This window comes from Aquila chrysaetos, chromosome 24 (genome assembly GCF_900496995.4).
Source record: "Aquila chrysaetos chrysaetos chromosome 24, bAquChr1.4, whole genome shotgun sequence".
Taxonomy (NCBI): Eukaryota; Metazoa; Chordata; class Aves; order Accipitriformes; family Accipitridae; genus Aquila; species Aquila chrysaetos.
In genome coordinates this window covers 12,534,119-12,555,683 of record NC_044027.1, presented here as the reverse complement: position 1 = coordinate 12,555,683, position 21,565 = coordinate 12,534,119, and the positions used below count along the sequence as shown (strand labels likewise).

Sequence of the window (21,565 nt, the reverse complement as noted above, 5' to 3'; positions counted from 1 at the left end):
TTAATTGCACTTCGTATCCTCTTGTCCCTGCCACCTGCATGAAACCGTCCCTTCAGCTGCCTCCGTCTCCAGTGTGGCTGATGCGTGAGCTGCCTGTGCTGCCTGGAAAAGGAGTAAACCAGAGCATGGGAGGAGAAGATGCTAACAGCTCTACAGCAGTCTGGTGGGGAACAGGAATTTGTGTTCCCTGGAAAAGTGTTCTAGGCTGAAATTCGAAAAGTTGAGTGGAAAAAAAAAAGGAACATTTTGAAATGTTTGGGGAAATTAAAATTCCAGAGACATATCCTGTTGCACAGTGCAACAGTATATGTCAGTATTGCAACATGGCATTATTTCAATAAGGTGAAATCCTTCTGTGCTGTTCTAAACATTGTGACATTAAACAGGAAATATTGTATATTCGGTAGTTTGTTACGTCAAATATGGTAATAGACTATTAAAATTTACATTACAATTAATATTAAAGTCTTTGCCAAGATGGGCAGAGCAGTAATGACAACACAAAACACTTCAGCTTTTCAGTGAAACAAAATGAGGAAGTATGAAAAATACATTTAGACCTTTCCCTGTCAAAAGTGCTTTTGGAGTCAACATGCTCTCTCAAATTGCTTCAATGAAACTGCATTTTCAACAGAGAACTCTTCTGTGGAAAATGTTTCAAATAGCTCTAATTTAGAGCTGGGGAAATTTACCTCTTTTAATGCAGGAAGCCTTTTATATACAGTCCAAAGCCAAACATCTCTCTCTAATAGTTTTTCTAGGTGAATTAAGGACATGTTCCCTTGTCAGACACTTCATATTCTGCCTGTAGTTATCTAAGAAAAATGTATACCAAATCTGTGCTGTTCTTAATTTTTAAAGAGGATCTTTATGCTTTACAGAGTGGCAGAATTCCTCCTTGTGATCAATAAGTTACCTTCAAAACTAAGATATTCTCCCTAACACTCATCACCAGCAAACTTACCTTCTGCATCTATTATCAGCTACCGAGGCTGCTGTGGAGGATGAGCCCACTCCTTGTGCATCCTGGCTTGGATTGAGGTGTTCATCCCATGAAAATGGTCTAGTGTATCAGTCTTTAAGACTAGGTTGTCCCCCTGCTTGGCTGCTGACATGAGGTTGCTTTTATCAGTAGGCAACACAAAGATTAAAAATGATTCTTTTTTTAACTTTTGCAACATTCAAAAAAATTTCTTAGAGAACAAAACAGCATCTGGGGATGTTTTTTTAAGGTTGTGGCTGGCAGCGGGGCTTTCCCAGCTAGCATGGCCGGCTGCAAGCTGCTTTGTGGGACTGGTGTGCTATACAGTCCTTGGGACTACAGCTTTCCTGCTTTAAAAGTGGCAACCGAAGCACCCAGAGCAGTGGTCTCAACCAGTATGGCCTTCTTACAATCTCATGTTTGTAAAGATTACCTTAACAATGATTAATCACACCTGTGCTTTACTGACAGCTGTAATCAATACAGTTTCAGCCATATTTAGGCATTGGGCATGGTATGGAACTACATATGAATGAGGAGGGTACCAGGACTGAGTGAGATGCTACTGGCCCAGTACTTGTAAAATACCTTTCTAGGATCTGGTCACAAGGATGCTCAATACAAAATCAAAAATATTTATATGAATCTGCCCTTGTCTGCGTATGATGTTAAATGTGTGGGTATTTATGTGTATATGTCAAAGTACAAATGTGAAAGCAGGCATGGTTCTATTTCAGTAACCCTAACACTGATTTTTTCACAAGGAAATTCCTGGCTGGAAGATCTGAGTCACATGTAATCCCTACAGCATGTTTGCAGTTTTAAAGTTAGAGCTTTGCATTTGGTGTATGCACACTTGTGTTTCAAGGAGTACCTGGATTTGTGTGTCTCTTGTGCTCCTGGTCTAAGCACATATTTGAATATGTGCTGCTTGTTAAATGCTACAATTAACTGCATGGATTCCAGCAGAACTGCTTACCTGATTCAAGTTAAGTATTAGTATAAGTGTTTTGTTGAATTGGTGCTAAGCATGCAGGGGGTCTGATTACCTCCTAAATGTGAGATTATTTCTTAGCAAAGTTATCCTGGAAATATTTTTTTAGAAACCATGAGTTTTATGGGGAAAAAAGCAAGCATCCACATGAGGCACTCTGCAGTGTCAGATGGGACCGTGTTATGTTTTGGAGATTACAGGGTATTCATGTTTCTGCATGTGCTGAGGTACACAATGGATGTCTCTTGCAATGGGGAGTGCTTTCCCTGAAATTTTAGTTGCTTTTTTACCCCCATTCTCTCCAGGAAAAAAAAAATAATCTCCAAAGCCAGTATCATTTGTAGCTGGAACCAGACAGCTTGTTGGTGCTGTTATACAAGTTAAAATTCAAAGAGAAAATATGGTCAGCTGAAGACCCTGTGGTCATTTGGGCCTCATATTCAAAGGCTGAGGCCAGGGCAGGTTGCTTCTCCATGAAGCAGAAAGTGGAAATATTTATTCATGGGACTTGGACCATGAATAAACAGGGTCAATGCACATCAAGAAGTCTAGCCCCCCTCTCCTGTGAGCTTGCAAGGTCAGTGAATACAGCAGCCTTCAGGCTCTCCAAGCCCCTTTTGTAGATCTTGGTTCTCCGCTAGCGCTGCACTTTCTTTCCATCCTGAAGGAAAGTCTTGGAGCCTGGCAGGTGGGACCACCCCTAATGTCAATGAAGGGACCATGCCTCTGTGGTGGTTGCTTTAGATAAATCCCTAAAAGAGTCTGAACTTCAGTATTTCCTGAAGACAACAGGAAGAAAGCTGAGCTTCTTGTTGAGAAACATTTCAGGAAAGACGGAAGGGACTTCAAAATGCTGATCGTCCTTACACTAGTTTTGAGGTGTTCACGGGGATGCTGTAGACCATGGTCAGCCCCTTGCACGTCCCCTCCATTCCCCGCAACAGCACCCCAGAAAAGGCAGCAGGAGCTACGCAGACACGGTGCCTCCAAATGCCAGGCTTGAAATCCTTCTTTGTTCAAGTGTCACAAATGTCTTCTCCAGCTGAAGGCTGCTCTGCGTTCATCCTGCCTGGTGGCTGCCACTGCTCCGTGCTCGGCTGCGAATTAGGTCAGACAACGGGGCAGCTCGCTGCCACCGGGCATGGTGCTCACAGAGACCGTGCCCTGGCAATAGCAGGAGGGGAAAGGAAACAGAGGTCCCTGTGCTTTCAACAACCTCCTGATACCCCAAACTTGGTCTTCCAGAGGGACCTTGTCAAGGCTGAGGTGTCTCTGTGGAACAAAAAGCAAAAGGGTAATGGGGGTCCTGGGGGCACCTCCTGCTGCTTTTCCCTTGCCTGAGGTGAACATGACCCATCACAGAGATGGGCCTGAACTCCTGAAAGGAGTCACAGCCCTTCCTGCCCTTCCTGCACACTCTCATCCTCTGAATTATTGTCTTATTTTCATTCCACTCCAATGAGCTGTCAGCCACAGATACAGTAATTCAGCGCAATAGAAACACAAACAGATGGGTAATTGACCCGCGTGCCTTCATTACACTGGAGTTCAGCACTGCTGTTCAAGCCATAAACTCCTTTATCTGCCACTCTGAAATCCCTGGGCCTTTTACAAGGAAGGCAAAGCGGGCCAGGATTCCTGTGAAAGGCTTGCTCAGAGTTATTGTCATCTCTGCCTCGTGCGCTGCAGATGATGACCGAGTCTGACAAGCAGGACTCGCCAGGTAGAAGAAAACAGCTGTGAATCCTCAGGGACAGCTGTAGGGAGCCTGCAGATCGGGGCTGGAGAAGGACAGGATGGAAAAACACGTACACTGTACACAGGGCAAACACTTAAACTGTTATTGTGTCCTCTGGTACCCGAGCAAGCGTACACGTACACTAATGCCTGCGCAGATGGATGGATACACAAACACTTGCTATGGAGAAAGAGGCATGGGGATAGATCTCTGGGCTAATGTAAATCTTCAGAGCACCACTGAAATCATTGGCACTAAATCCATTTGCACTTTTATAGGATTTGGCAAGTAGCCTTCCTAGCAGGGAGTGAGCTGAAAAGACTCAGGTACCCAGCTTCTGTATTTATACTGTGGAGCTGGACACTTAACTCTGCAAGGGTCTTTTATAAATCCCTCCTTGAATTATTTTCCTTTCTTCTGTTTTCCTTTCTTCCTTCTTTCCTCTTTCAGTATGTAGTTTCCTTGTTTCTGTGATACCAAACCTATTTAGTCTCTCTCAAACCAGGTCAGAACAGCATAATGCTCATCACTTCTGAACTAACACTCAGTTGCAAAGTATAAAAACCCCATACCTGGGAATACGGGAGGCTTTGCATTCAGATACTTTGAACTGTACTGGGATCCAGGAGTAGGACGAAGGGGGTACACTGGGCATGCGGGAAGGGGAAGTTACTTGTCACCCTTCTCTCATAGAGCAGATGAGTTCTGTTCTCAGCTAACTCACTACTTGCACTGGAGGTATGCAATTGGTACCCCACCTTCCTTACTCATGACAGCTCCAAGAGAAATATCCCAGCAGCTTTTAATTCCTCAGCATCACTTTCTCAAGCTGTTAATGAAACAGGTTTTGAAAAGAAGCACAGATACCTGAAATTACTTTTTTTTTTTTTTCTTCACATCCCTGCATCTTGTTTCTATGCCAGGTCTCCAGATCATCTTCCCTCAGTATTTACAAGAGAAGTTTGTCCAGTCTGCCTTGAGTTACATCATGTGCAATGGCGAGGGGGAGTACATCTGCCGGAACAGCCAGTGCGGCTGCCAGTGTGCGGAGGAGTTCCCGCAGTGCAACTGCCCCATCACCGACATCCAGATCATGGAGTACACACTAGCAAATATGGCCAAGACCTGGACAGAAGCCTATAAAGATCTGGAGAATTCAGGTAACCAAGCAAAACATGTTTTCCGATTGATTTATTTCAAACAAAACATGTCAGATTATACCAGCTAAGAATCTTTTCTTCCCTCAATATAATGCTCCAGTTTGGATAAAAAATGGAGGATATTGAACCCCAAACCATGATCTTAGTCTTGAGGGAGTGCCTCTTTTCCTCTATTACACGTACAGACAAAACCACACACCACACGTAACTCTATCTGTAAGGGGATATTTTCCATGGAAGAATTTGTTTGATTAAAAATCTGATTTTTCATACCAAACCAGTTCAGAATCTCTCTTTAATGGTTCTACAGAGAAACTTCCACAGTATGAATGATGCAGAAATTGCTTTTCAGATTTGCATGAATGATTTATTGTGCTTTGGTGAAAGGCAATTCACAGAGAGAGAGCACAGGCCAGATGACACCTCATTTGAGATAGGAGAAGGGAAAATGACTTCTCTCTCCTGCAGTGCCAATGTCTGCTGGTGTGAACATTTCTCTTCTCCCTTCACTTTGTCCCAGTGTGACGCTGGGGGTGTCAGTGGAGTTTGTTCCACTTTGATGTTGGTAACACCCATAGTAGGTGTGTTGTAATACTTACGTGATACGCACTCTCAAGGGCTTGAGATAGGAAAGAGAGCAATAGTATCAGTGCAATTACATCCTTTTCCTTTAGCAAATGGTCTGCCTACCCCGAAGCTACATGGGCATTAAGCAGAACTTAACTGAGAACTTATTCCCATGCTGACTCTCATCTCTTAGTGTTAAACAGTTACTTTTCAGCACATTTTCTTTAATGATTATTGTCATAACTGTCCAGGTCTCCATGTTAGGAAAGAAAACTATAAGGAAGGGACCATCTAGCTCCATTCAAGGCACTGAAGAATTCTTCTTCAGAAGTCTTCCCAGCAGCAATTTCTTCATGTTGAAGGTCACCTTAATCCCTTTAATGGTTGAAATGAAGCAGCCTATGATGTTTCCTCAATGGGCTGTTGAGGACTGCTTCACACTTCAATACGTGGACCCTGCTGCCATGTCTGCTGTTGCACGGATTCTTATGTCCAGCTCATGCTGTCAACTTGGTGCTCAGCTGAGCAAAGTCAGAGTAGTTAATGGCCCGGCTGATGACTGTCTTGACATGACCCCCCCCAATATGCTATTGGGAGCTACAAGGTTGGGGCAGTTCCAGAGGTAGGTCACTAGCTGAAGAGGTCAGTAGTTTTCTGGGAGTTTCTATAGGTGCATGGGTGAGGTGGGTACACCAGGGCAAACCAGAAATGTGTATTTCAGAAGCTTCTGCTAGCTCAGTATTACACAAATTAGGATTACTGGCTGTGCCTGCCAGCACAGCTCTGCCACTAGATACGTATTACTAGTTGCTAGTTCTGGCACAGGATCTTCACACAAGATGCTCAAGAGCCACATGTTGGCCACCACTCATCAAACCCCTTTATGTTCCCAGGGGATCTAACCCAGACACTTAGAAGGTGAGAGCCCTATGGAGAGAGAATAATTACAGTCCCACAGTGATTGTTTTACTGTTACATTCTGTACTTGTTGCAATCGATCTAAGCAAAGACTGTAGTAGATAATTATATTCAGTCTCCCTCCCCTTGAGATTTCAACAGAGGAAGGTGTTTTTCATTTGCCATGTTAAAGTGACACATTGCAGTACAGTTCTCTGCTGGGCTGTAGCCATATTCCACCCAGGGCTGGATTTTTTTCAGGGCTAGATGGAATGATTATCTTTATGTTTAAAGCTGCTGCATCTCATTCATCACTTTGTTGCATCATGCATGAACTTATCCTTTGAGATAAAAGTTGCTATCACAAAAGACTATAGTATTAGTATTTTGCTTCTTTCTTTCAATAAATATTCCCAATAACTAGAGGATTTTCTTCATTATGAACAGCAGAAAAGAAATCTCTAATGACATCTGAAGGCTTTTCCAATAAAGTGGGCTGAAAGGCACATGAGTGCTCTGAAAGCAAATACCATTTGCACGGAAAGCTGCAGATAGCCTAAAAGATCTATATTCTATTTCTGATCTGTGTTGGATTCCTACGTCAATTTGAAAAAATCGTGCGGGGCAAATCAAGAGTTGGTATGATTTGGGATAGCATCTTCAAAGTCAAGGAGGCTGCAGTGAACTGATGCTGCTTTAAATCAGCCCAGGAGCTCTCTTAGTCCTGTGCTTCATTGCTCATGCGTAAATTGAGAAAAATAACACTGCCGCCTTCTTGGCATTTTAGTATGGCTAGCCAAAAAATTCTGCATCAGAACTGTGATTCTGGATTTTAAAGCAGCCTTTTGATTAAAAGTCATAGGGTTGTTATTTTTTTCAGTACTATTGCTTTCTGATGAAAATGTGATTTTTTTTTTTTAACTGAAAAGACAAGCACTGGAAAAATGAAACTTTCATCTTTGAAAGAGATGTTTGACATGGCCATTTCACTGTGATGCCACCATTCTTCTCCAGAGGCTGGACCCTCTGCCCCGTACCAGCTGTAATGATGAGTCCTTGCCATGGGACTGCCTGCAGGGACTGGGTGACTCGGCAAAAAGAGAGGCCATGTTGCATTATGGGAGATGTAGTCCTAGCCACCATCAACATTATCTGTGCAGATAAATTAAAAAAAACCAAATGCAGACAGACTTATTTGTTAATTGGAAATTCTCAGGTTTAAAAATGAAGTATACCCACAAAGTTACAAGGCTTAGCACAATGCAGCCATAGTCTTGGTTGGAGCCTCCAGGGATAGTTATAAATAAATATAAATAAATAATGAAGAAACTATTATTTTTGGAAAGTATTTTCTTTCTTCACCCACCCCCCCCCTTTTTAAAAACAACCCCATCCAGCTTTTATTTTGTCAGATTTCTTTGCTCATTTGTTTTTCCCCCAACGTTGCACTGCAGTATCAAAATGTGCACACTGCACTGAAATTTCTCCCTTACCCGTCTCTATGAAAAATGTAGCACATTCATCATCAGAGGGAAAAGAGCTTGGTCTTTTGCACAAACAGGCTTTTGAGGAAATTGATTTATAAGGGGCGGGAAGCAAATGCAAGGCTTTTACTGCTGAAAGGTACCAGGAGTAATCAGCATGGTCAACAGAAGCAATTATACATGATGATAGTTTCAGAGGACCACTGAACAGGAGAGAATCATTTTTGGGGAGGAGAAGGGCACTGAAAGCAGCATTACAAATAGAGTGAAAACCTGAGAGATGATTAGAAAAAAAAATATCTCAGTTATCTTTGGGGAAGAAAGGAGATAAGCAGATGTCCCGTGGATCTTGATAGTGCAATGATGATAATTATTTTTATTAGGTACTCGGTTTCACCATGTGACGAGTAGGACTTGAACATCCATTTACCATCTATGTAATGATGGTACTGACTAATGCCTTGATATTCTTTGTTAGGCAGTTAAGCATGAACTGCAAGTTGCTGAATAATAGGAAAACTGTTAGGCAAATATATACAAACTTTGTGCGATAGGTTGTAAATTATCTGGTCTGATTTTCTCCAATAATTCTACGGATTATTTCATTTTTTTAAAAGATACCAGCCTTTACAAGCTTTTATTTTTTGCCCTTTTTTTGGCAATTGTCCTCTTTTCCTTCTGAAAATGGGATGAAGGAATTTTTTAAAAAAGTTAGGAAAGGAAGAAAAATAATGTAGAGAACTTACAGGAAAAGATGGCTGCATTTCTTCTTGGATACTTTGTGAGGTTTATGGCAGGGAAGCAGGACTATCACCAGCACTAGATCAGGTCAGCCACGGTTTTGTCTAGCAGAGTCTAAAATGAGAGATTCTTCTACATCTCTGGGCAGCATGTTCCAGTGCTGCATTACCTCCAAGTGAAGAAGTTTTTTAATAAGTCATTTGAACTTCTTAAGCTGCAAACTGTCTATTACTCCTTGTTATATCATCTGTCTCTAATAAGAAGCGTTTATCTCCTTCATATTTGTAAGTACCTCTTAAACAGTTGTAGCCTGTAATTAGATTGCCCCTTGGCCTCTTCTTCACCAGATTAAAGAAGTGCAGCTCCCTCCACCTGACCTTGTAGGACTTGTGCTCCAGGCCCTTGACCATCTCGGTAGCCCCCAGCTGTGCCCTCTCCAGTTTCTCAACACCCATCTTTAAATGGGTGTCCCTAAAGCTGGCAGAGAAATGCAGATGCAGCTTCAGTGGTGCCAAGAAGAGGGAATCTTAACTTCCCCAACCTACTGGATTTAGCCCCGTACGCAGTTTGTGTTATTTCCAGTGAGAACATAGTGTTGACCCACCTTCAGCATGGTGCCCACCACAACCCCCAGGACCTTTCTAGCAGCTGTTATTCAACCGCTTGTTTCCGAGCCTGTACTGATGCGTGGGGTTGTTCTCTCCTGGTGCAGAACTTTGTTCTTTATTGTACTTTCTAGGGTTTTTTGCTGGCCAACTCCTTGCGTTTCTCAAGGTCTCAGTGTGTCAAACAGTTTTCTGGTATCAAAAACTGGGTTATTTTCTACTGAGAAAGTTGGAACCATCTGTCTTTTCCATATGAGGATATCCCAGTCCGGTAATCAGAGTCTAAGCAAACTATACTTCTCAGTCAGGAAGAAAGGGGTGGTCATAAAGAGAAACAGTATCACATTTTCTGTTTTGTGTTGAAAAAAACTCAAACAAACCCTATATAATGTTTTTTTCATTATCAAACAAAATCAAACAGAAATAAAGTGATCACAAAACAACATTTAACAACGTATTTTTGGATCAATTAGATTTTTTCCTTTGGCTAAAATCGACACATTTTGTTCTGACCTTAGCCCTGCAAACTATTTTATTTTATTTTCATTGTTACATAAAGCAACTCATTTAACTTCAAATGAAGTTAAATGAGAAAAAATAATCAGAATGCTCTTTTTAAAAAATGAGAAAGCAGGACATTTTAACACAATCGAAACCCTTCCTCTGGGGATTTTTTAAAGCTTTTTTTTCTCTTTTTTTTTTAACACCACAAAGTGATTTGACTGGAACAACAAACGGCATTTTAGGAGCAGCTGAAAAACAATTTAAATGAGAACTCTTTAACTGACAATGATTACAACTCCCTGCTTTTTGTTCCTAGCCCCTAGACTATAATCCCATGCTCCAGGGAATTTGCTCTCTTTTTTTTCTTCACCCTGTACACATTAACCGTATTGCTTCACCCTAATACTCTCTGAGTTTCATTTCCCATATGGGAGCAGCAACAGCCATGGAATTAGTGGGCTTCCTGGGGCAGAAAGACGGACCAGTGAGTTAATGGACATCACCTTCCTTTAGCAGAGCACTGATGGCCTCATACATCATTGCCTTTTCTCCATCCTGCTAATGAAAAGCTTTGTAACTTTGTTATAGTTCAGAAACCTCCGTATTTCTCCACGTTTTCATGTGTTCCAGATGAGTTTAAATCCTTCATGAAAAGGCTACCTAGCAACCACTTCCTGACCATTGGGAGCATCCACCAGCACTGGGGGAATGACTGGGATCTGCAGAACCGCTACAAGCTGCTGCAGAGCTCCCTGGAAGCCCAGCGCCAGAAGATCCAGCGCACTGCCCGCAAACTCTTTGGCCTCAGTGTCCGGTGTCGGCACAATCCTAACCACCAGCTGCCTAGAGAAAGGTACCTTCATCCTTCATCGGGGATGGGTGTGATGTGATGGGTGACTGATGGAGCTGAGCCTGGGCTTGGACCTAAACCCCACAGCCGAAGTGTTTGGATATAGGGTGTGCTAACATGGAGATTTTGGGGGATAATGGTAAAGTCTGGGAGTGGGCTAAAATTTCTGGAGGTGTAAGTAACCTTTTGTCATGTATTTATACATATTCACATCCCTTCTGTGTGGTCTTACCTACCCAGGTGAAGGGCACTCACTTATTCTGTAGTGTTCTGCAAGAATATTACAGGCTGACATCAGACAGCCAACCAGACTAAGCTGCTTTTTAAGCAGTTTTCCCTCATGTACCACAGCCAAGCTTTAAGCCTCCATTTGCTGTTAAAGTGGACATATGGAGCACAAGATGCTTCAGCCCATTTTTGAGTTGTGCTCCTCGATGAGTATAGGGAGAGTGAAAGGGAAGCTTTACTTTCACTTGGAATAGATCACATCTCTTCTACAAAATGCAGAGTGAACGTGCAAATCTGCACTGACCAGAAGCCTACCAATGTTATTACAGACGGAGAGAGTAAATTTTCCATTACAGCTACAGCAACTATTGATATCCAATAGTCACCTCCTGCTGGCTCCTTTCAGCCCTGACCTATGGCTGAGTTTAAGATTGCTTCCAATAATTTTTGGAGACTTGCATCCGTGGATTTTTATAAATATCTCTTGCTGTTTCTTTCTACATTGTCCGAAGTGGAGTTAATACTGAAAATCTTGGAAGAAATGAGTCCAAGTGCCTTTTCTTCCATGCTTCTCTTGGAAGGGTCAGGCCAAGTTAACATTTGTAGAGGAACTGTTTTTTCACCTCCTTCTTTACCTAAATATTCAGTCTCAAGAGAAAATTAACTGACTGACTGCTGTGTCCTGTTATTACCCAGCCCCCTGGCTGCTAAACACACTGAGTTTTCATTTCATCACTGTGCAGCTCAGGAAACTCTTCCAGGGTTTAACATCTCTTTAATTACCAAGAAATCTCATGTTTCTGGACAAAGACTTGATGGACTTACTAGGGATGAGGAGAAACATTTATTAAGTTTAAGAGATTATGAAAAAAAGTCTTTGGAGAACTTCCTACAATTGGTCCATTCCTGCCAATTGGCTGAGCTGCTATAAACAAGCCAACTGGTGGAGGAGTCACAAGCATGTCCACGCATTATTTCCAGCTGTGCCACAACAACAACAAAGCGAAGCAGCAGCGAGCAAATATCCAGCCAACCATGTTGCTGCATTCAGATAAATATGTCTTTAATACTTCTATTTTAAAAAGTCAGCCACGCAGAAAGGGAGCTTCCAACTAATACTATAAAATCTGAGGGAAGGAGGACGAAATGGATGATGGCAGCTGGATTTTTAACTGACTGATGTGCTTGATTTGTTTAAGTCAACACCACAAGGCATATTATCATTCCTTTTCTTATTTGTCATTCTGCATTTGTAGCTAGGCCGGGGAGGGGCTCGGTAGACAGATGTGTAGTGGAAGAGGTATGCATTTCATCGTTCTTTTCACAGGGCTTGGAAATACTCTAATTTTCTAATTGCTACTGTACAGAACGACAGACACTTATGAAGCATACCAGTGGCTTTGAAAGGATGGAAAGGTTCTATTAAGAGCAAGCCTCTCTCTCTCTTTAATACAGATAATAGTGAGCCTACTTTATATATTCAAAAGCAATGTAAAAAAGAAATAGGATTGCTGTTGATTGTCCTCAGGGAAAGGAAGACATGGCGTTTCCAAAAGAAAGAAAGAGCAGAGATTTTGGCAATTAGGCTGATTCTCCATGACCTTTTGCAATAGCTAAGAAGGAAATATATATATATATATATTTGCTCTGCACTGCTTTTGCTTAAAAAACACCTCTTCGCAGGCAAGTTTGTTGGTTTAAAAAAGAAACCACTCCTCAGTTGCTAAAGCTTCAATGTTGAATGAGTACCTATAGTTGCATTTTAAAACTCTGGATGTAAAATATAAATAACATCCAAAGGAGGGGGGGGTGGTTGATACATGTTCTGGGCTCCAGCCAAATTGTCATTAGTTAAGAATACATCTCACAGCTGCTGAGAATAAAAATAGCATTTTTTACTTCACTGTTCCATACAGAAAGCTCCAACGTACCTCCACAGTAGCTAGTGCTGGTTGGAAAGTGAAAGGTGAATTTGCAATGGAAAACTTGTTAAATCCCTACCTTTTTTCTTGCAATTAAAAAAAAAAAAAAAGAATCTGTCCTGCTGGATCAGGTTTTTGATTTTTTTGTGTGTGTGGTTTTTTTGTTTGTTTGTTTTGGTATGGTTTGGTTTTCTAATCAGCTTAGACACCATCTACAATAAAGCTGCATCTTTGTCTCGAGGGACACACATCAGCTTCTTCCCCTCCCCAGACCTGATTAATCCTGAAGGATGACGAGTCAGGAGGAGAGAAAATTATTCATCACCTTTCTGAATAACCTGACCTCTGCTTCTGATCTGAAAGCCCAACATTGTCCTGCAAAACATTTTTTTTGTCACAACAGATAGGTTTTAAATGGTGAAACAGCTCTGCATGATTACCTGGCTCCCAGTTCCCAGCACTGCCAGGGGACTTGCATGTCTCCGGTGAGCAACAGCAAGAAAACACTGCAAAATAACTCTCACTCATAGCTTTGCCTGGATGTAATTTTTTTATTTTAGTTTTGGAATGGAAGATATTAAAATTGAATGTAAAATTGCTTGACAGTGACCTTTGAAGACATAGTTTTCCTTTTTTTAATTTCCCATGCTCTAGTACTTTATACTTTGAACTGGCAGAGGTAGCAAACATTAGAGAAGGTAACTTTTGCTATGATATTAAGTGGAAGAAAGATAAACTGATGACTCCTTAATAAAGATAAAATAATTAAAATGAAAACCAATGGCTACCCTGCTACTGGCTTTCAGCTCTTAAACAGTGGCTCTTTTCAGCTTCCTTCTGCCCTGACATCTCTTGGTCATATTCACATGAGTCTGAGCCATCATAGGTGTGTGTTTTAAGAAGTTACCTCCTGTCAGCTGAAGGGCTGTGACTGGTCCTGCATAAATTCTTATCCTGTCCCAGTTGCAAGACAAAATGGGGTAATTTATACCACTTTTCCTCTCTCTCACTCTATCAGACTTCCCATTGTCATGTTTGTAGCCAATGCCCAGCTCTGCCCTGGGTTCTGCATTTTCATTTAATTATGTCCTTTATTGCTGCTATCAGCAGATGGTGGGTATCCTTCTTTTTTTTTTTTTTTTTTTTTGTCCTACTTGTGTCTTTGCTGAATGCTAAGACATATACACACACCCACCCCCCAAAAAACAACCCTCTTTCTCCTGTTCTCCTCCAATCTTTCCTCCACAAAGTTGATCAGGAAAGGAAGGATAGCTTTTTTTTTTTCCCCCTGAGACAGAACACACCTAACACAGACAGGGTATGGTCATCTGACTCTAATTGTTATTGTGTCCCCTGCCGTATAGCCTGACAGTCCTTGTCCCGTGAACTCAATGGCATTACCAACATGTAAAACCTGTGTAAAGCATCAAGCCAGCACTGCAGAAATAAACAGGGAATCCTGTGCACTCACCAGTGCACGGGGAAATCAGGAGAGTCGCGTTCACTCGCACAGAGCTGGAATTGAGATCTATGCACAGTAGTTGTTCAGCGTGTGTTTGACTGTCATTTGCATATGCAGCTGTACGAGGCTATTGGCAGCTGTACGAAAGTGGTAGCAGTATGTGCACAGAGGCACACCTCTGACAGTGCCGAATACCTCATCAAACCCACCTCAGAAACCACTTTTAGTCCTACGAGCAACCATTGCTACCTCACCTGGAAGCCCAGTCCCACAAAAAGCAACAAATGTGACCGTGGAGAGAGCTGTGGAAATCAGGGAAATACTGTCCTCACCTCACGGACAGGGGCAGGGATGCTGAGAGGGTACATGATGGAGCTGGACATTTACCATCTGTCTGCCACCAGGCTGCTGCCGCCGCTTTTCATTTTCTTTGTGCTGCTGGGCTTCTCCTTGTCCTTGTCTTGGTAGAAATTACAGTGGGAGTGGGAGCTAGGGATGAAGCTTGGGGCTGCAGGAGATTTCCCTTCAAAGCAACCTCTGATTTTCATTGTTGTCATCAAGCCCAATCATGGGAAGAGGCAGCATGCAGGAACCTTGTGCTTCCCCCAACCCGGTGAACCCAGGTAGGCAGTGTGCGTCTATTGGAGGGTTGCTTTGGTTTTATTTCATCATCCACTTACTTGGTATTCCTCACCTTCATGCTTAGATTAGTGGTTAGAAGCAAAGAAAGAAGCTTTCGAGGAGGTGCATAGAAGAATCAAGGTGGGTTCACAGCACCTTAGGAAGATTAAAACTTGGAATCTGGGTGCCTTGCTAAATTCAAGTGCATTCAGCTGACTTTCCAAATAGGAACGGCAAGGCTTCAGATGGGGTAAAAAAATATTTGTATTGCTGAAATTGAGCAAAAATTCACCTATGAGCAGAAGGCAGACTCAGCCCCCAGAGGATGGTTTTGAGAGTGCTTGTTGCTGTCAGCAACATGTTTTGCAGTCACACTGTGCTGAGCTGTCCCCTCCCCTCCGAAGCAGAGCTGTCCTAGAAACCAGGAGGAGCCCTTTGCACTTTCTAGGCACCAGGGCTGTCACTGTCTCCCTCTATGGCAGATATTTACAGAGGTCACTGCCTTGCTCCCCAGCCAACCTTGTCTTTTCCACTAGCAGGAGAGCTCCTGTTAGCTGTGAATAGGGGAAAGAGACCCTGGCAGCCCTGTACCACAGGAGGAATGTGAGAATTCTCTTCCCACATCCAAGGCTTCAGAATTTTCCTGCTAGTGCACTTCCTTTTTTCTCACTCTGGCTCATTTTTTTTCCTTTCACTCAGTTTCTTCCTGCTTCTTTTCATTCCTGCCTGTCCTCTGTCTTTCAGCTGTTGCTGTTGTTTCAGTTTTCCCTTTTCTCCATCCCTATTCCTCCTGCTCACTGCATTTCTTTCTTATTTTTCCTTTTACCTGTGTATTTTCCCCTTCTTTCTTCCCCTACCCTTTCTGCTTCTGCTCCTTGATTATTTCTTTCCTTCCAGTGCTTTCCTCTGTTTTATACTCTCATCCCTCCACTTGCTCCCTCCCCCTAATCATCTTGCTGTTCTTTGCTGCTGTATCATTTAATGCCTTCTTTGATACAGCCTACAGCTTAATGATTATTCGGAGGTCAGGCGATGCAGGTGCCATGAATTTCACTAATCCAGCTCTGAGAGCCTCTGTCCATAATCACTCCTCTCGTTCTACAGGGACTGAATCCTAATTTGTCATTAGCCAGTCCTCTCACTGCAGCGCTACCAAGAACTTTTTGCCCAGAGGAGACAATGAAGTATTCATTAGCTGGGGGGGGGAAGGCAGAGGGGAGGGAGCAGGCGGCTGAACAGGGCATTCTGCTGAGGGCTGCTGAGAAAGGAGTCGCTGTGCGGAGATTTCCCGGGGTGGTGGGGAGGGGGGGAGAGGGGGGCAGCAAGGCAACATCGCAAGTGGGTTATACAAAAAGCAAGCGTGAGTTACAGTTTCATTCATTAGGAGTCGTTCCAGGGCTGCAGGATGTGGAGGTGAGGGTGCTGATATAGCAATTATGGGAGTGGTGGGGCCTGAGAATGGGCGAGTGTGGCTGCTTGTTAAGGGGAGAGGCAGTAAGATGAGGTTAATTAGCAGCAGATTTTTTTAAAGGAGAAGCTGTTCTAGCAGCTTTGTCTCTATGCGCCCTGACTTCCACCCTCTTTTCTGCTGTTGCTGAGCTCTGCACTATAAGCAGAGGTTACTACTGGCTTTGCCTCATCCCATTACTGGTCTGCTTTTGGAGTGGGGAGAATTGCCAATGACATGGAGAGGAGTTTTCTCCTGCCAGCCTAGGAGTTACGCTGATCTACAATGTCTGATAGCACCTCAGCCTCTGGCATGCCTTTATCAGCTCCATTCCCACGGTTGAACGTTGTCACTGTGGCACTGATGGGATCCTTGGCAGGAGACTGTGTCAGTCTCAGCTCCTAGAGCAGTGTGAAGAGAGAGACTTCAGATGATCAGTTCTAACTTCTAGCTATTTCTTACAGGGCTTTTGCTCTCCACCAAAGGAGTAAACAGCAGATGAAAGATTCAGTCTAGAAATAGACTGGAATAGCTCCCAGATGCCACGGCAGGGCATCAATGTTCTGAGAGCTCTGCCTCAGATATATGCCTGAAAACACTGTGGCTCTAGTAGGATGCCAACACCAAAGACTCTGTGAGGCTCTACAATGCTAACGCTTTCTTCTTCCTACCTGCAGGACAATACAGGAATGGCTTACCCGGGTCCAGTCCCTGCTCTACTGCAACGAGAATGGGTTCTGGGGGACCTTTCTGGAAAGCCAACGGAGCTGCGTTTGCCATGGTGGCACCAGCCTGTGCCAGCGCCCCATCCCCTGCATCATTGGGGGCAACAACAGCTGTGCCATGTGCAGCCTTGCCAACATCTCTCTCTGCGGCTCATGCAACAAGGGCTATAAGCTTTACCGGGGTCGCTGCGAGCCTCAGAACGTAGACTCGGAGCGGAGTGAGCAGTTCATCAGCTTTGAGACAGACTTGGACTTCCAAGACCTAGAGCTGAAGTACCTGCTGCAGAAAATGGACTCTCGCCTGTATGTGCACACCACTTTCATCAGCAATGAGATCCGCCTGGACACCTTCTTCGACCCCAGGTGGCGCAAACGCATGTCCCTGACCTTGAAGAGCAACAAGAACCGGATGGACTTCATCCACATGGTGATCGGGATCTCCATGCGAATCTGCCAGATGCGCAACAGCAGCCTGGACCCCATGTTCTTTGTCTACGTCAACCCGTTCAGCGGGAGTCACTCTGAGGGCTGGAACATGCCCTTTGGGGAGTACGGCTACCCACGCTGGGAGAAAATCCGCCTCCAAAACAGCCAGTGCTACAACTGGACCCTGCTACTGGGCAACCGGTGGAAAACCTTTTTTGAGACTGTCCACATCTACCTACGCAGCCGGACTCGGCTGCCCTCCCTACTGCGTAACGAGACTGGCCAAGGGCCCGTGGACCTTTCTGACCCCACCAAGCGTCAGTTCTACATCAAGATCTCGGATGTGCAGGTGTATGGCTACAGCCTGCGTTTTAATGCTGACCTACTGCGCAGTGCTGTGCAGCAGGTCAACCAGTCGTACACGCAAGGTGGGCAGTTCTATTCTTCCTCCTCTGTCATGCTCTTGCTGCTGGATATTCGGGACCGAATCAATAGACTGGCGCCTCCCGTGGCCCCAGGGAAGCCCCAGCTGGATCTGTTCTCTTGTATGCTCAAGCACCGCCTGAAACTCACCAACAGCGAGATTATCCGTGTGAACCATGCTCTAGACCTGTACAACACCGAGATCCTCAAACAGTCGGACCAGATGACAGCCAAACTCTGCTAACCCGGACTTTTCAGTGGACATGTTGGTGATCGATCCTTTTGCTGTAAAAAAATAAAAGAGAAAAAAAAATAGAAAAAAGTAAAAAGAAAGAAAGAAAAGTGGGGAGAAAGTAAAGAAAGGGGGGAAAAACAAGATTTGTAAAATGTAATTAATATACAAAAGAGAAAAAAAAGAGGAAATTCTTCATTTGTTGAAAACTAAACCCGTTCTAGCAGCTGTATAAAACTGTCAGGCATGTTTGTTATTTCTATAATCCGTCATAAAAGGGTAACACCTTACTCTCTCTTGACCTTGAGGGTGTTGCTTGCTAGTCCTCAGGGGCAGCAGAGTAAATAAAGGGAGGAGCAGAGAGAGGGGCAAACTTCTGTAACGAACTGTAAAGTTTTCTGCTATGCAGGTGCCAAGACAAAGAGACAAACAAAAAAAATCAAAGCAAACAAACAAACAAACAAGAGTTATATGTAAATGTAAAAGAACTGCCATTATTCCTATAGTGGGAGTAAATGGTTAAACATAAAAGATATTTCTTCTGTTGAGATTTATGCCAGCTTTATGTTGAGTTATTCACACAGCCTATGCTGAGCTTTGCTGGAGGACAGAAGGTGATGGCAGTCCTTTGAGAGTAAAACTAATGCCTCGTTGGTGAGAAGGCACCTAAGAGGTGGAGGGTGGGTGTAGGTCTCAGGTGTCTTCACTTTGGGATTTCCATCTTGGAAGAGTTTTCACCAGAGGTAGAGTCTCAGCACTTGCTGAAGAATGGGATGTTTCAGGTCCCTTTGGCTACTTTGTGGAACTGGAGTTCATGCCCTGCATCATACTGCTGTTGCCTTCAGTGATGTCAGAGCTTAACCCCTTGAGGATCAGCACCTGTAAATCTTCAGAGTCATTCATCGTTAAGGTACTTCAACAGAGTCCCTAGAACAGAGAAAACCAAAATCATATGCTACTTTGATAAACCTAGACTTAAAGGCAAACCTGAGTTTGGCTTTTTGCCTTGGGCTCTGGGTTTTCCAACGACAGTGGGAAACTCTCATCACAACAAAAACCAAAGCACAATGCAGGAAAACACATTACCGAGGAAACCTGGAGACACTGAAGGGTACACATGTCATTTTAGTTCTTTGGGGAAGCAAAAATCCCTTTTACGTTCTTATGTTTCCATGGCTATGAATAACATCCTGGTTTCACTTACACTTTCTTTGTCCACAAAAAAATTTCACAGAAAACAGATGAGAAAATGTTATTAAAATATCTGCAAAAAGTAGTGAAAGGGAGGGGTGGGAGGGAAGAGAACAATAACCAAATCTACCCTGAATTTGCAAGGATAAAGCCAAATTAAAAAGGGTTGAGTTATCAAAAAATAACTAAAATAACTAAAAGGTGGGTAAAATTTTGTGGAGTGTGTGTTCATGTGTGTTTGGATTTAAAAAAAAAAATTGAATGGAGCGTATGAATGTAGAATTCAACTGAGCTGAGTGATGAAGCCTCAACATGGTGGGAGGTGAGTAGTGGGGTGTTTCTCTTAATCTCACTGTTTTTTAGTTAAAGTTGATTGTGAGAAGGTCTAGTGAGAGACTAGAATTTCAGCCTTCCTAGAAGGGAGAAATAAATCTTTGATCCTGTCGGCATCTAGAGCTGGAGCAGTATCCTGGCGAAAACCAGGTCTGAGCGGGAGGGACAGTCCTGATCCAAAGTCCAAGATTCAGATCTGGCTTGAGATTTAATGTGTTGATTCAATTGAGTTCAAAATAGTCTTGTAGGAATTTTTACCTTCTTATTTGGAGACTTTGCTCAGATTCTGAGAATAACATCAGCTCTTCTGGACAGAGCTAAATGCATTGTGGTGTTATTCATGTGACACCAGGGACTTAGACAATTAAGTTTGGCTTCAGGTTTAGTTTAATTTGTGTGGGTTTGGTTGATACTCATCCAAACTGAGAAGGAATTAGATACCATAAGGTAAATATACATTCACTGAACTCTCCTGCTGAACTAGCAATTGAGGGCATAAGAGAAACTATCTGGGTAGTTAGTAAGAAAACAAAAAGGAGTCCTAGTCACAAAAGCACACATCGGTCCCTGTCTGTCTACCAAAAGGTGGGGAAGTGCACGCATCTGAAGAATAGCTGGGTGAATTAAACAACAAAGATGTTTCTAGGGACATCCATCGATTTCTGTTGGTAGTAACTTCATTTTTCCCCTAACTCGTGTTGAGATCTCTTTCTATCTCTACTGGTCAGTCCATGCAAGAGGTTAGAAGGTTGCCTACTTTTCCCAGTTTGTTCATTTGTTAGTTTTTCATTTGATTGGTCTTTGCTTTGTGTAATAGAGGTTCATGCTTATAGATCCCACCATTCAAAGAGGTTTCTTTATAGCTGTGACATTCCTGCATCAGCTTTCTGATAAGAGAAAATTCACCAGAAATAGTATGCATGGAAGTTAGTTTTAAGCAAATAGTAGAGAGTATTCATGGGAAATGAATGTCAAATTTGTAATTATGAGTGGAAATAATGTTCCTGACAGTTACATCCATCCAAGCAGGGAATAGAAATGTACTGTTTAATTTACATGTATGACCCAAAGAGCTGACATTGAAGAGAACTATAGTTATTGCTCTGAAAATACTGAATACTGCTTATGAGCAACCTATAGCCTGAAATGCAGTCTGCGTTCAGTGATGGGATTTGTTCATGGCTGGGAATAGTGAACGTGCTAACACAAAGTGATATTAATTTGTTAAATTGCTTTCCTATGAGATAAGTATCCAGCTCTAGTGACTAGAAGCCAGAGAAGTTGCAATTAAGTCTCAGATCTCGTGGGTAACTAGCAACACATTAGCTAAATCTTGCCCCTATTTGTGGGACTGTTAGAGGTCAAACCAATTGCTTTTATGTATCTTTAATGATGCCTTGGGATGATCAACCCCCAGTTATACTGAGCTTCAGCAAGGGGAGCAACACCGCAAACCTTAAGCAAGACATTGGGTGCCAACAGAACATTAAATCACTGCTGTCCGGTTCAGACCCAAGCAATGGTAGACAGCCATGGAGTTAGAGACGCATTGTCTAACATGAGCTAGCATTTCCACCATGGCTGGGAGCAGTGAAATTGGAGCATAGAAAACCAGGGTAGGGAGATGGAAGGAAGTTTGGCATAGATATGCTGTCAGCATATGGAACTTACCTTGGGACTACCTGATGGTGCAACATGACACCAAGGTATGATGGCACATCAACACAACAATCTGGAGCTATGTTGCAACATGGCTAGATGAAATTTGGGGATGGAATGAAGCCAAAATGTCAAGAATAAATTCTGTTGTCCTTCAGGGTAGGGAAAAATGAAGCTATCTGGGAGCTCAGCCACCATTTGGGGCTCAAAGTTTATAACAAGACACAAAAAGGAAAAACAAACCCTAAACCCCAATCAAATGTGGCCTGGACCATGCTACACTCTGCTTTTGATGCTAGAAGAGAAATGTCTGCCACAAACAGGGCACAAGCTCTACTTCCACTGCTCAGTCCCATAAGCACTTCCCCAGGTAG

The 21,565-nt window shown here is 43.1% G+C and overlaps 1 protein-coding gene across 1 annotated transcript in view; it reads left to right on the top strand.

Moving 5' to 3' along the window:
- BRINP1 (BMP/retinoic acid inducible neural specific 1) overlaps positions 1-18,562 on the top strand; it is an 87,572-nt gene extending 69,010 nt beyond the window's left edge. Inside the window, exons 6-8 of the mRNA XM_030000418.2 lie at positions 4,638-4,874; positions 10,303-10,525; positions 16,880-18,562. Of these exons, the coding sequence (XP_029856278.1) occupies positions 4,638-4,874; positions 10,303-10,525; positions 16,880-18,020 (1,601 nt within the window). The 3' untranslated portion in view covers positions 18,021-18,562. The remainder of the gene's footprint in view (positions 1-4,637; positions 4,875-10,302; positions 10,526-16,879) is intronic.
- The last annotated feature ends 3,003 nt before the right edge of the window (positions 18,563-21,565 follow it).